At 45.1% G+C, this 16,026-nt stretch overlaps 1 protein-coding gene and 1 pseudogene across 1 annotated transcript; both read right to left on the minus strand.

The window, feature by feature from the left end:
- Positions 1-217: 217 nt before the first annotated feature.
- Positions 218-1,144, minus strand: LOC106864527 (olfactory receptor 14A16-like). Its single transcript, XM_014894153.2, has one exon. The coding sequence runs from the start codon at positions 1,142-1,144 to the stop codon at positions 218-220; it is 927 nt and encodes a 308-aa protein (XP_014749639.2).
- Positions 1,145-3,766: 2,622 nt separating this feature from the next.
- On the minus strand, positions 3,767-7,552 carry LOC148221270 (uncharacterized; annotated as a pseudogene).
- Between the last annotated feature and the right edge of the window lie 8,474 nt (positions 7,553-16,026).

Raw genomic sequence — 16,026 nt, forward strand, 5'->3', positions numbered from 1 at the left:
TTTTTTATTTTGTGTAAGCAAATAGGTAGGACAACTCCTGGGATATACAGTCTCTGGGTTTGCTAGAAAGTCAAACACTGAATTAAAAATTGCACAGTCAAAGACTATTGTGTGAACAGATTCTCAAAAGTATAACACCTGTGCCAGTCGCAAAAAATACAGGACACAAATGGAGCATAAATGGATCATAACAACAGCTATGCAGAAGGAGGAGAGCTTATTTTTTCTGAAAAGCATTCATGATCATTTTACTCAGGCCATCCTTGAGCTCCTGGTTCCTCAGGCTGTAGATGAGGGGGTTCAGGGCTGGAGGCACCACTGAGTACAGAACTGACAGCGCCAGATCCAAAGATGGGAAGGAGATGGATGAAGGCTTCAGGTAGGCAAATGTACCAGTGCTGATAAACAGAGAGAGCACAGCCAGGTGAGGGAGGCAGGTGGAAAAGGCTTTGTGGCATCCCTGCTCAGAGGGGATTCTCAGCACAGCCCTGAAAATCTGCACATAGGAAAAAACCAGGAACACAAAACACCCAAATACCAAACAGATAGTAATCATTATAAGCGAAACTTCCCTGAGGTAGGAAAGTGAACAGGAGAGCTTGAGGATCTGGGGGATTTCACAGAAGAACTGGAGCAGGGTATTGCCATGGCACAGGAACAGGGAAAATGTATTGGCCGTGTGCAGCAGAGCACTGAGAAAGGCACTGGCCCAGGCAGCTGCTGCCATGTGGGCACAAGCTCTGCTGCCCAGGAGGGTCCCGTAGTGCAGGGGTTTGCAGATGGACATGTAGCGGTCGTAGCACATGATGGTCAGGAGGGAAAACTCTGCACCAATGAAGAAGATAAACATCTGTGTAGCACATCCTGCATAGGAGGTATTGCTGATGTCCCAGAGGGAATTGTACATGGCTTTGGGGACAGTGGTGCAGATGGAGTCCAGGTCGCTGAGGACCAGGTTGAGCAGGAAGAAGAACATGGGGGTGTGCAGGTGGTGGCTGCAGGCTATGGCACTGATGATGAGGCCGTTGGCCAGGAGGGCAGCCAGGGAGATGGCCAGGAAGAGGCAGAAGTGCAGGAGCTGCAGCTGCTGCATGTCTGCCAATGGCAGCAGGAGGAAGTGGCTGATGGAGCTGCTGTTGGACATTTCTTCACTCTGGGCAAGGTGGACTGTTGAAAAAAGAAATTGACAAACTGGTACCAACCTCTTTGATTCAACCCTATGAGATTTTTTTAGGAATCCACTCAAAACTACTTCTCTTCCTGTGGGGAAAATTCACTAAATTTTTTTATTTCTGTGTTCAGGTGCTGAATTCCTGCCTCATCTTCAATATTGCTCTCAGCCAGAACACTGGGGAGCCCAGAGGGAAAACAAGGCTCCCTGTGCCTCAGTGCAGCCCGACCTGCTGGTCCCACACAGGTGCCCTTTGCTCATTACACCTCCTTCTATTTCAGGGTGATTGCACTTAAAACATTCTTGAAAAATAAAGCAGACTTTTTGAAGGCTCTAATTTCAAAACAGAGAGAAGTAAACCAAGGGTTGGCCTCGCTCTCTTCTGCCTAGAGTAGTGCCTGCTGGGAGTTGTTTCTCTCTATCCAAGACCTGTCCCTGCCAGTGCTCCCAGAGCCCAGCCCAGCCCTAGGGGCTCAGCTCTGCCCTGCACACCCCTCCCAGCACAGGGCACTGCCAGGGCCATCTCCCTGCCAGCAGGGCCTTAAGAGCAGCTCAGACAAAAAGAGATGCTGCAAGCCAAGGTGCTGCTGCTGCTGTCTGTAGGCAGAGGAGGGTGAGGAGGCACTTTGTGAGGGAGATGTGAGGCAGATCTGCTGATGCCCAGTGGGACAGTGCAGGAGTCTCAGTGACGTAGACACACCTGACAGCCTCTTTCCCTTCCTTTGAGGAGAAAGCTGAGAGCAGCCCTGGCCATGCAGCACCATCTCCACAGCAGGAGGAATCTGCCCTGATGGAGGTCGCTCCTTCCACCTCCAACTTCTCCCCACAGTCCATGGGGAGCTGCCAGGCAGGCTGAGAGGTGCCCCTGGCAGGTTGCACATGCCCTGGGCTGGCCAAGATCCCTCAGGGCTGCAGGAGCTGCTCTGCAGGACAGCCCTGGGCAGCCCTGGCTGCAGCCCCAGCTTCAGCCCCTGCAGCCGTCCCTGGCAGCAGGAGCCGTCCTGCCCTGTCCCTCCGACAGTGCCCAGGGCAGCCCTGCTCTGCAGCACATCCTCCTCCTCTTCCTCCTCCTCCTCCTGTGCCTCACAGAAACTGGGAGAGTCCTCCTGACACATCCCCCAGGCTGTGAGGTGTGCTGGCTCCAGGAGATCCCTCCAGGTGCACAGGGGACATTGTCCTGCACCCACACACTCACCATGTCCAGGGCCGTGAAGATGTTTCCACAAGTGCAGTCTCAGCTCAATGTCTTCCCAGTGCTGATTGCCTTGAGACTGTCTGTGCCTGGCTCCTGTCCCCTCAGTGCCTGCAGGCAGTGCCCTCAGCCCTGATGGGCTGGGAGAGGAGCTGCTCCTCAGCAGAAATGTCTTTTTGAAGCTTCTCTTAGTTTACATTGGGAGCCATGTCTGTGCCAGGAGCTCAGCAGCACAGACACAGCACAAGGTCTTTAATAACCCCCTCAGGGCTTTGGTGCTGTTTACAACAGACTCAATCTATGACAGAGTGTTCAAAAAACACCTCAAGAACTCAGTTAAATTGAGACTCCAAAATTTCATGAAGTTTTAATGTATTCCACTGAGGGATAGGACTGAGAAAGTGTCTCTAGGTTCCAGTTAGAGCAGAACACTGGTGGCACTGATGACAGGGAGGGACAAACAAGGGAAAGGTGTCTCTGATGCTGAGCAAACCTGGATGTGTTTCAGGACTGCAAAGGGCCAAGGGCTGAGCCCCAGCCCCTGGCAAGGCAGATCCTGTCCCTCCCTCATTGCTCAGGGCTCTTCCTGGGCCACTGGGCTCTGGGGATGTACAATGCCAAGGGCAGCACCATGGGGCGGCCCCTGCCAGGCTGCTGAGCAGGGACAAGGAGGCAATGAGGCCCCAGCACAGCAAGGCTCACTTGTCCCCTGCTGGCCTCATATGGAGCCTGTGGTCCCTTGTGACACTGCAGATCCAAGGACACCATTGTGGCACTGAGAAACCTCATGGAACCAAAAGTCCATTGTGACAGAGAAAGGCCTCATGGAACCAAGGGGCCATTGTGACACTGTGGGGCCACCTGGAACCAATGGTCCATTGTTACACTACAGATCCAAGGAAGCCATGGTGACACTGTGGAACCTCCTGCAACCATGGGTGCATTGTGACACTGCAGGGCCTCACAGAACCAAGGAGTCCATTGTGACACTGCAGAACCTCAAGGAACCAAGGTGACCATGTTATACTCCAGAACCTCATGGAACAAAGGGTCCGTGGTAACACTGTGGAAATGTTTCTGAGAGTATGAAAGCTCATGGAACCAGAAGTCCATTGTGGCCAAGGGGCCACTGTGACACTGTGGATCCAAGGAGACCATTGTGACACTGAGGAACCTCATGGAACCAAGGGTCCTTTGTTACACTGTGGAGACTCATGAAACCAAAGGTCCATTGTGACATTGCAGGGCCTTATGGAACAATGGAGACTATTATGAAACAGAATCACAGAATTAATGAGGTTGGAAAAGACATTTGAGATCCTCAAGTCCAACCTAGGACCTAACATCATCTCAATAGGGCTCATCACCTCAATAAAGGCCTTCAATAGATTTACCTTGGGCAGTCAAAAATGGCCCAGGGGCTACAACCAAGATGAATGGTGGTCACAAGTTTTTTAGACACATATAACCTTAGTTTGTTTGCATATCAAGGGTTAATCCCCCAATTACAGCTTCAAGTAATGAAGTCATATTCTGCCAGATTGCTCTCCCCCATTCACTTTTGTTTATACTTTTCAGAGCCTGAGGCTGTAGGGTGTCCTTGAGTTTCTGGCATAAGGGAATGAATTGTTTTGTCTGACCAAAATGTAAAGAGAGTTAACTAATACTTTACATGGAGTTTAGAGTTATGCACTAATACAGTACTGAATTTGAAAACTATAAAGGCTAAAATCTTGAGATATCACAGGCCTCACTGATCCAAGGAGCCACTGTGACACTTTGTAGCCCCATGGAACCAAGGAGTCCATTGTGACACTACAAGGCCTCATGGAAGCAAGGAACCATTGTGACACTATGGGGTCCTGTTGGGCCAAGGGGTGATTGTGTCACTGTGTGGCACCATTGAACCAAGGAGTCCATTGTGACACTACAGGGCCCCATGGAACTAAGGATTCATGGAACAGTGCAGGACCCCATGGAAACAAAGGTCCATTGTGACATTGTGGGGCCTCATGGAATCCTGGAGGCCATGATGACACTTTGAGGCCTTATTGAATCAAGGGGCTCTGCAGGGCCTCATGGAACCAAGGAGACCCTTCTGCCATTGTGAGTCCCCATGGAACCAAGGGTCCATTGGGATACTGCAGAACCAAGGAGACCCCTGTGACACTGCAAGGGCTCAGAGAGCAAGAGACCCATGTGACACTATGGAGCCCCATGGAAACAAGAAGCCCGTGTTACACAACTGGGCCTCATGGAACCAAGGATTCAATATGACACAACCATTGTGACACTGTAGGGCCCCTTGGATCCAAGGAACAGGTAACAGGTCTGGTTAACTTAGCCGGACTGGTCCAACTGCACTTGGCATTTCGAGGGTCTCTTCTCAAGTGCCCCTGAAACACTGGGGCTCTGGGCTTTCCTTCAAATGGAAAGGAACTGTCCTCACTAAAGCATTCATGGCCAAAATGGGATTCAACCTCCAAAATTCCCAATATCCAGGGATTGCTTCCAGACAAAAGCTGCCATTATCAAATGGTTTAGTTGACCTTGCCCTCCTGAGGGTCAGCTCTTACCTGTCTTCCAAAAACTTAGGTTGTGTGCTTTTCTTTCTATGAAAAAGAACTGGCCATGTCCTCCAGGCAGGAAGGGGTGAAATGGAGATTCCACATTCAAAATTTCAAATATCCCAGGGTTGCTCCCAGACAAACTTGCCAGGAAAGACAGGTGTGCCTGGCATTGGTCTCTGGTGACTGCAGTTCATCAGTCTCTGAAACACTGGGGCTCTGTGGTTTCCGTCCTGTCGCTGGTGGGGTTTTGGGGTCCCTTTGGGATCCCTAAGACTGCTTCTGCAGCCCTCAGCGACAGAGCAAGATCCCGAGCCTTGCCCAGATAGAATTTTGGCTCGTGGTGAGCTCTCAGACCAGCGGGATGAAAAGACCAGGATATGTAGAAAGGCACAAATCCATAGTTTATTCTATGAAGGTGTCCTGGGGTACAATGCAAAAATGTGTATTCTATCACCATCTGTTAAAATGTGGGAGGGGTGGTGATCCTTATCTCTGTGGGAGATATCCTCTGCTGATGTGCCATCTGATAAGATCGGGGGATGATCATCGTTATCTTTTCACAACCCATCCTTCCTCCAGAAGATATATTCTGTTAATGGGCCATTAAGTCCTATTGTGTGACTGATAAGATTATATCACCCCATTGGGAGATGCCCCAGCCAGGGGCAGGAGCCAAGCCTTTCCTACCTAGATAAAAAACTGGGGTTTGGGACCCGAGGGCAGACCTTTCCACTGGATCCCAGAGGAAAGTCGGATCATTTCCACATCATCGCTGGATCTTCGGAGGAAAACTGCACCTTCTACAGGAGCACTGCTTCAACAGAACCACATCCATCATCTAGGAGGACTGCAGCCACCATTTATAGGGACTGCTACCAACACCCTGACTGACAGGGTGTCAGGTTGTATTTCTGACTGTGTTGGTGGTTGTTTCTTTTATATTATTGCATGTATTTTATTTTTTCTCTTTTCTCCTATTAAATTGTATTACTGACTTGGAGTCTTGCACTGGTTTTACTTTCAAACCAACACAGAAGGCATCCAATCTAGCATATACCAATGGCTATTGTTTTACAGGGGTTTTTATATCTTTTGAGGGTTTTGCAGTTTGCACCAATTACCAAGGGAATTCTACATTCTAACCAATCCCCAAGGGATTTCACATTCAAAGCTAGCCTACGGATACTAAAAGAAAATGAGCCACTAATATTGAAGATAGATAAGAGGGTCTACCAAGGCAGGGAACTGGATTCCTTTTTGTGTTTGTCATTTAACAAACCATTTCTTATCTTTAAGCTATGGTTTTCCAAGGGGCTTGTTCTGAGGATGCAGGGAGACTTTCTTCTTTATGAATATTTTCTGCTCCTTCCACAACTCCTCTCTCTGTATTTACTAAAAAGGTGCTTCCAGCAACTTTCTTAAAACATTGAACAAAGCATGCAAACATAACTAATACAATACCAACTGCGATTAAAATCTATAAAAGTCCCTTGACCAGAGATGAGGCCCACTCCATCAGTCCCCATTGTCCAGAAAGGTTGTTGAGCCAGTCTGGGGTGGTTTCTACTTTCAAATCTTTCACGAGGTCCTTCAGCTTCTTGATGTTAGTCTGGATGGATGTTGAACGTGAGGAGAGATTGAAGCAGCACATCCCCTCAAAGTCTTCATAGCCATGTCCATGGGTGAGCAGCAGGAAGTCGATTGCAGCTCAATTTTGCAAGGATGCGTGTCTCGTGGTTTCTTCATCCCTTAAAAGATCACTCAAAGCAGCAGATGTGACATTGGCTTGCTTACTGAGCCATCATTCCAAATGAGTAATTTCACCAAGGGCCTTTGCTGCAGCCACCCATGGTAAGAACAGGGAGACAGCAGCCCTTGTGGGTTTGTTCCAATTGTACAATTTAGGGTCACAACTTTAATCAAATTCAGTGTAAGATCTTTTTTCACGTTTTAATTCACTCTCTTTTTTCCAATTATGTAATAAGGTAATGTTGGGGGTGAAGATAGAAAGCTTCACAAGGCTACAGGGTCCCCCCTGAAGGCGAGAGGGGATTCCAGCCCAAACCCGATCACCACAGATAGAAACATTCCACAGCGTAACATTTTGGGGTGGATGGAGGATTTAGAGAGAACATGAGTGGTGTAATTGCACCAATCTGAATAATTATAGGCTTTGTTGATGGGTGATATGTCTTTTCTGTATATGTTTCGAATTTGACTCAATCCAGGCTTTGGACTTTTGAAGTAGAATTTGACGCAGTATGTTGCTTTGGAGGACCCCAGCAAATCTAATTCTTGGGGCTCCTCGGGAGCATTTGGCAATATTTTTGTCCAATGGTCCCAAGTGTCAACTGGATTTGGTCTCTTACTAGTGGCGCGGAGGAGCTCTGAGTTCTGGATGGGCCATTTGTCTGCTGCAAAGGGAATTCCTACTAAACATGTGGAAAGTGGGTTATCAAGGTTGCCCATGGACAGGCACATGTTATCTTGTTTTAATGTCTTTGCTAAAGTCACCCAGACATTGTGTTTGGGTTGTGGACTGATCCAGCTGAAGGCATGCAGCACGGTGAAGAGGATCCAGGCAGCAGTGAGGGCAGCATCAACGGAGATAATATTCATCTTTGGACAAGGATGGGCCTTCTGATAGGGAATATAAGTAAAGTCAGTTATTTCTATGATGGGGAGAGAGAGGATTAGGGTTTTTTCCTTCATGTCCTTCCTTTGTCTCTTCCCACGCCCCTCCTTTTTTTTTTTTTTTTAGAATAGGGAAGTGAATACAGGATTAGGGGTTACAGTAAAATCACTGGGGGGGGGGGGAACTAATACTAGGGTGTTTCAGTAGAGGTAGTAACATTTAATTAAAGTTTACTTTGTGGCCAGACTATGTCTGGCTTATGATTTGCCTGATGCAGCAGAGTGCTGCTTAGTTTTTTGTTTCATCTGCTGTCTTGTGACAGGACGATTTTTCTTTGATGTGCAGGTGTTCTGCGATGTCTTCTCCAAGCAGCGCTGGTCTGGTTTTGAGGAGGTCTTGTATTCGACTCTGGGGAGCTTTTGTTGTTGTCTGTTGGAGTAGGTTTTGCCATGCCTAGGTATGGTTTGATGTTTTTTCCTGGGAACTATCTTGGTCCAGATGTCAGGGAGACGCAAGTGTACCCCCTTCCCCAAGTTATTAATTGGAAAGGTCGAGACCTGATGTGTTTCAGGGTCTTTCACCAGCACTGGTGGTTTCTCAGTGAGCTTTGCTTGGGTTATGTTCGCAATTTTAGGAGTATTGGGGGGTCAGGTTCTGACTCAGTTCCATTTAGGAAATTGATGACGTAGAGAGTTTTGCAGAGTCTTTCCACTGGAGAGAAAATTTCTGTGTCTCTTCACTGCTGGTGGAGGACTCTTGATGTTCTGATGAGTTGTCTCTATGATAGACTGTCCTGTGGAATTTCCAAGAATGGTCTGAATGTGTTCAATTCCCCATTCACCGAGGATCTCTTGAAATTTTTGAGAGATGTAGGCGGGTCCATGATCAGATTTGATCTTTTTTGGAACTCCCAGAGTGGCAAATGCTAGGAGAAAATGCTTGATAACGTGAGTGGCTGTTTCTCCTGCATGAGCCGATGCAAAAACTGCTCCAGAGAACGTGTCAACTGACATGTGCACATACTTAGACTTTCCAAAAGGTGGGAAATGGGTGACATCAGACTGCCACAGCTGGCAGCTGTTCAGGCCTCTGGGATTGACTCCCGTGCCCATAGAGGGCACTTGGTAGTTCTGACAGTTTGGGCATGTTGCCACAATGACTTTTGCTTGGCATTTCGGAGTTTTAAAGATTCTCACGAGGGCAGATACATTTTGGTGGAAAAATGAATGTGACAGCTTTGCTTGAGCAAAAATGTTGGAGATGTTTGCAGTCTCGACTGGCATGGCCAGTGCGTCTGCTTTCCTGTTTCCCTCCGTAATAAAACCTGGGAGGTCAGTGTAACCTAACATGCATGATATGGTAGGGTAATTTTCTGTTGGAAATGAGGGTTATTAATGAAGAAATCAATTGGTGTAATTTTGGATTGGAGACTTCTTTGAGGAAAGCATGTTCTGCTCTCATAGCTATACCAACTATGTAAGCAGAATCTGTGACTAAGTTAAAGGCTTTGTCTTTGAATTTCTCAAAGGCTCTAACAACGGCTGCCAATTCTGCAATTTATGGAGATCCCTCCACAATTTGGACATCAGATTCCCATTTGTCAGTTTTGGGGTTTTTCCAAGTCATGACAGACTTGTGAGAGGAACCCGAGCAGTCTGTAAAAACTGTTAGAGCTTTGAGAGGTGATCTACTTTGAATGAGTTTTGGGACCAGATTGAAGGTTGCATTTTGATTAAAAAGTTTGTGTATTGGTATGTGAATGGAAATTTGGCCTGTATAGCTATCTAGAGCAAATTGAAGATTTTCATTGGTTTGGAGCAGATTTTCCAAATCTCCCATGGTCAGGAGCAGTTAAATGCATGTGACCTCACACCCTGAAAGAGAGCAGAGGTGGATTCTGGCCTTTTTTATCAGGTGTGCCATGATCTCTTGAAAAGTGGTAATTGTCTTTGTGGGCTGATTGCTTGTGAAAATCCATTCAAGGATCAACAAGGGGTCTGTGAGTTGAGGATCCCATTGAAAAATCAGTCCATAGAAGCTAGGGGCCTTTCCTAAAATGACAAAGTGGAAAGGCAAATTTGGCTCAAATCTGTGTGCTTGACATGAAGTCAAGGCTTCCTGAACTTTGATGATGGATTGTCAGGCTTCTGGGGTGAGTGTGTGTGGGGAGTCCAGGTCCTTGTTGCCACAATTGAACAGAGGGGCGACGTCTTCTGTTGTGGTTCCCAGTAGGGGGTGGATCCAGTTGATGGATCCACACAGGTTGTGTAGGTCTCTTAGAGTCTTTGGATAATCTCGGATGGAGAGCTGCTGGGGTACAATGGTCCTTTCTCGGATTTGATGTCCAAGATAATTCCATGGGCTGGTGTACTGTACTTTGTCTTCATGAATTTCGAATCCTGCTTTTTCTATGGTTTAATGGTCGTTTCAACTGCTTTTTCTAAGTAGGTCTTTTCTGATGCACAAACTAGGATGTCGTCCATGTAGTGATGAATGATTGCTTCTGGGAATTGTTCTCGAACAGGAGAAAGGATGTGAGCAACGTACCATTGGCAAATGGTTGGAGAGTTTTTAAGTCCTTGGGGAAGAAAAAGTCAATGGTATCTTTTGAGGGGAGCTTCTCTGTTGAAAGAGGGGACGGAGAAGGCGAACCGTGGTGTGTCTTGGGGATGCAATGGGATGCTGAAGAAACAGTCTTTGATGTCAATGACAGCAAGTGTCCAGTCTCAAGGCAGCATTGATGGTGAGGCATGGCCAGGCTGGAGGGGACCCACGTCCTCAATGACATTGTTGATTTTGCAAAGTTCATGAAGGAGCCTCCACCTGTCTGTCCCAGGTTTTCACAGGACAAAAACGGGTGAGTTCCATGGACTAGTGGTTTCAACGATGTGGCCTTTGGCTAACTGCTCTTCTACCAGGGCTTGCAATGCACACAGTTTGATTTTTGAAAGGGGCCATTCTTCTGTCCAGAGGGCTTCTTCACTCTTCCAAGTGAGTCAAGGTGTGGGTGGAACTGCGCAATTTTCAACGGCCCCAATCAGAAATCCTGGCTTGGAACTTGGATGGAAGCCCCCCATTGGGATAGGGCATCTCTGCACCATAGGCTGATGGGGGCCCTTACCATGAATGCTTGGATGATTGCCAATTTTCCTTCAGGCCCTTTGATGATGACGTTTCGTCTTCTTCCCATAGACACTGTGACTCCACCGATTCCGGAAATCATGCCTGCTACCAAATGAAGTTCCCAGTGTGCTGGCCATTCTGAGTCGACAATGATGGTCATGTCAGCACCAGTGTTACCATTCCCGGATTTTGGATTTTTTTCCCTGTAGCAGAAAAGGCCGCACTCGAGGATAGGTTTGTTTGTGCCCACATTATTGTGGGATTGAGAGGGATCTGTTCCATGTGATTTTTCGGGAGCAAGAAGGCTTGTGCAATTGGTGTTTCCTGTGGAAGATAAAAGAGAGTGTCCATGCAGCACAGTTGAACAAAGATTTCTTGCCCAGGTGACACAGTTCGTATTTCTGGCAAAACAAAAATTTGTGTTGGACCATGGAAAGTATCACCAATGATTAAAATGTCCCAAGGACCATCTGGTGGTCCACACTTTCCTGTGGGAACATTTGTCATCTGTAAAGTTTAAAGACAATAGTCTCACAAACTGCCGCCTAGTTCCCACCTGTAGCGCTCCATATGTTGGGTCTGTTTTATGTAGTCTGGAATTTTCGGGAACGCTGGACTTAGATGTCCCTTAGATGTTTTTCACAGGTGAGACTGGGTGGAAAACAGCTTTTGATTTGTTGTTTGACCTTGGAGCCACAACCAAGCTGCATTGGAAGTTTTTTGAATACTGTTGGTATTTTTGCTGCTTTTGGGATTTCTGGTAATTGTTTTGGGGATTTTGGGTGGGTGGTTTGTCCGGGGAGTTTTTTATAAAATGTCCAAATTCCCCACAGTAGAAACAACTAGTATTTTCTTTGGAGGCTATGACTGCAAATGCACCAGAGACCCCTTCTGCAATGCCTTTAGCTACTGCTTGGGCGACTGTGTTTTCAGTGGAAATGTGGCATATAAAGCTTTCCACCTTCTGCTCGATGATGTGTTCTGTGTCTATTGGTAAAGCCCTCAGAATAGTTTTACATTGTTCATTAGCATGGCTCATAGCAAGTTTCCTTAAAAGTTCCTTTTGTACCTCCGTACTTTCAATTTGTTTTTCAAGAGCATCTTTGAGGCTGTCTACAAATTTTATAAATGTCTCCTCTACCCCTTGTTTGATATTAGAGAAATGCAGGGTAGGAATAGAGTCGTGAGGTGTGAGAAATAGTGATGTTTTTGCTGCATTAACAATGTCTTGCAGCATTTCCTCAGGTAAAATGCTAGCTTGTTCAGAGAGTTTAGAAAAATCACCTTCTCCTTCTAGCTGTTTGACAGTAAAATTTTGTCAATTTGAATCTTTGGAATATTTATCAGATAGTGTTTTTAATTGTTTTCTCCAATGCCTTTCCCATAACATAAATTCATAACATAAATTTGGAGATAGAACACAATTCGAAGATTTCTGAGATCATGGGGAACTAAGACATGAGCAGAAAAGAATGCTTCTAGAAAGTTTCTAAAATTGTGGACTGATCTGCCATGGTCTTTTGACAATTCTGTTAATTGTTTAGTGTTAATTGATTCCCGTTCTGATCTGTTTGTGGCTCCTCCTCTGCAGCCTCTTTTATAAATCACAGGAAAGGCAGAGATTTTTTGGGCTAATTGCCATTGAGCCTCCTGAGTTGCTTGAAGCTTTGTCTTTGCCCAAGGGTCAATATCGTCTTGTGATAAATGTGATTCGTGCTAATTAAGTTTGTGATAAATGTGATTCGTGCTAATTAAGTTGTAACTATATTAACAAAATTGTATTTAGATCAATAGAAGACAATTGTTACAGAGTGAGAAGGGGGAGATGGGTGAGACAGGATAAAAGACATCTTACAGATGCTGGGAGTCGAAGAAGGAGGTTGGAAGAAAGTCAGATAAGAATAGTCGAAGGACAAAGGTCTGCTAAGCGGCATCTAGAAATACAGCTTCAACCTTGAAGCTGTCAAAAATGGAATGATCACAAGCATGGGACTTAATTAAAGTCATGTTATGGAAAACATCTGCTCAGTCACACAGGGCGCCTGCGCTACCTGCAGGTCACACCTCGGTCACTGATGAAGATGATGAGCCTTCACCGGAAATAAGACCCTAAAAAGGATGAGAGACCCCCTAACCCATTAGTAGAGCATGCGCTGTGCAGTATAGTTACGTAGATCTTAGGAATAGAAACTAGGAGGAGCTTTCTAGAAACTTCTGTAGCCTACAGTATATAAGTGGGATTGTTAGCCTGGATGCTTTGATACGTGAGGAATGGCGAACCACTCCCCGTATCCCCGGTCGGAGGGGGGCCCCTCCCCGGTCGGTTTTGCTTATGCTTTATACGAACCTCAATTATACTAAATTACTTACTGCCAAATTTTGTATATTCTTAAATATATGCACTTTGATTGTTTCATCTCCAATACTTTAATTGTCATCTCCAATACTTTGATTGTATTCATTTTGTTACTATTAAAAACTTACTATTAAATTTAATCTTGTTGCTTGATAAATTGAGAAAAATAGAAAATCATTCATAACAATTTGGTGCCGAAACCCGGGAACTCCAGTCCAAGTGAAGAATGGCTAGTTTTGTGAAGGAGCTCCCCACCAATTGTTAAGGTGGTCCCAAGGCTAGACCAGGCTCTCTTGGAAAAGGAGTTCCAAATTAAAATAAAGCATAAGGAAAAGAAGCTCGCTACAAGGAGGCGCGCCAGAAGAAGAAGGCTCCCGTGAGAACGCCGGCAGAAAGGGAAAGGTGCCCGTAAAACGTCTTGTGCACAAGAACCCTGTGCGAAAATGGGCTGTGTGAGTACCATGGGGTTGGGTAAAGGGGGCGGCTGTGTGCTTGTGTGTGAGTGAGAAATGTCTGAAAGGGGAGAGCGAGTGAATACCCCGGGAGGGACTGGGAGGGAAAGTCCCAGCCCAAGAACTCACGAGAAAAGTCTTTGAGAAGGGAGCTGATGCTCGGAAGAAGTGATTTAAGAAGGGAGTGAATGAGTCAGGTTCAACTATCTGTTGGGAGGATAATAGATGGAAGTTTCAGTACGTGATTAAGAAAGGATTGTGGAGAATGGCCAGAAAGTGAGGTTGGGGAGAGAATAAAAGGAAAAGAAGGAATTAGGTAGGAAACAAGTGTTTGGCAAAAGAAGTGAGATTGGTATATTAAGCGAAGGAGTTGAACCGCAGAACGAATGAGAGAGAGCAAGGGAAATGTTGCCGCCAGAGATGGGTCAGAGGAAAAGCAAAATCTCTGACCCAGGGGTTGTGAATTATGAGAATAGTTCACGAGAACCCGGTGTGCCTGGGAACCGAGAGGGGGTTTACCAGAAGGGGAGCGATATTCCTCAGGACAGCCCCCTGGGGATAGTGTTACAATACTAAAGTACAAGGGAATCCCAAAGAGAAAAAGTAAGCAGAAAATTATACAGTACTGTATGTTTGAGTGGACAAAAGAAAAGATTTGTGCAAATAATTTGTACTGGCCAGAGTTTAAATCATTTGAAGATTAGATTTGTCAGGCTTTAAATCTATATATGAGTTCAAAACAACGTTTTAATTAGGAAAAAAAGTGAATATGCTGCTTTGTGGCTTCCAAAAAGTGTGTGGGGGGGTAAATTTATAGTTCAAAGGCAAGAAAAAGAAGGTTATTCGTTATACCCTTTGCAAACTAAAGGACGGGCAGCAAGAAGGGACTGGCTAAAGCCATGGGAATCGTTAAATCACCTCCCACCCCCATACAGACAGCCTGTCCAGCCTGTTCAGCCCTTGGTTCCCGATGCACCCCTTACTCAAGTCGAGCCAGTAGCACACAGAACTAGAGGCAAAAGGGAACAAGAGGAAGAAAGTGACAAAGAGAGTGAGGAAGCAGGAAGGGAAGATAGATTATACCCTCTTAGAGAGGTTCCAATGGCAAATCTGGCCCCAGGACAGGGACCTATTGCTTACGTGAGTGCTCCCCTGAATACTAGGAACTTTAGGAAATTTAAGAAAGAAATGAGCAGGATGCCAGAAGATCATATTGAGGTAGCAAAGAATTAGGACTGAATATTTACACCTGAGCGGAAGTGCAGTCTATTTTAGAAATCTTGTTTACAGTGGAAGAAAGAAATGATTAGATAGTCAGGAATACAGGCTTAGAATAGAGATCATTAGAAGCCAAACCAAAGAGATCAGAAATGGCCTATGGCAGATCCAAATTGTAATAATCAGGAGGTAGAACATAGGCAAAATATGAGAGATTTCAAGTAAATGATTATCCAAGGTATTCAGGAAGCAATGCCCAGAGGACAAAATATAGGGAAATCTCTGAGTGAGCACCAAGAGAAAGATGAATGCCTGGCAGAATGGTTAAAGAGACTAAAAAAAAATGGATTTGCAGTTATACTCAAGCATAGACCCCGATACACCAGCAGGGCAGGTCCTTTTGAAAACACAATTTGTAGCTAAGTCTTAGGGGGGGGACATCAGGAAAAAGTTAGAAAAATTGAAAAATTAGCAGGATAGGAGCTTCAGGAGTTGTTAAAAAAAGCACAATAAGCGTATGTTCGTAGAGATGAGGAAAAGAAAATTAAAGCCAGGATTCTAATGACAGCAATCCAAGAAATACAAGCAGCCACAAACACAAAGAATTTATCAGGAAAGAATAAAAATAAGAAAGAAAAATCAGGTCCTGCTTCTGAGGACACAAGACCTATGTGCTTTTCTTGTCACAAAAAAGAATATTTACAAAATTTTTTTTCCTGTTTCTAGGGGTACAGGACACATTTGTTTCTATTGTCATTAAAAAAAAAAAAAAAATATTAATTCAAGAAAACTAAGGAGGGGTCAGGGGCTCATTTATTTAATATGAACCAAAATACCAGAAGACCCCTTGATAAAGCTGAAAGTAAATTCTCAAAATGAAGAAATCATATTTTTAGTAGACAGAAGGACTTTGTTTTAGTTTAAGGTAAATTTAGAAAGAAACTTTTGAATAGAATTTTTCTGGAAAACAAATTTAAGCAATCTTTTTTAATTAGTTAGAGAAAAAAAAATTTCCTCAGAGAGAAGTGGAAAAAATAACCATTTATTTAACAGGCAAAACACTTTTCAGTATAAAAATGAACAATATTAAACGACAAAACTTCTTATTGTTTCAAAAAGATGACAGATTCAAAAGAAGGTTTTTTTTGTAAGTTGCAGCTTAACTTACTTAGTCTGGTATCAGTTCCTTCAGTGCTGGGAAATGCCTTGGCCCAGGCCAGGCTAGGTGGGCTACGGTGTGAGCTTCCAGTGCTTTCTTGGGTTTTCAGTCCAGAGCAAAATTAAATAATTCAAGGAAAAAAAAAGAAGA

The sequence above is a fragment of the Sturnus vulgaris genome, chromosome 24, assembly GCF_052056855.1.
Source record: "Sturnus vulgaris isolate bStuVul1 chromosome 24, bStuVul1.hap1, whole genome shotgun sequence".
NCBI classification, from domain to species: domain Eukaryota; kingdom Metazoa; phylum Chordata; class Aves; order Passeriformes; family Sturnidae; genus Sturnus; species Sturnus vulgaris.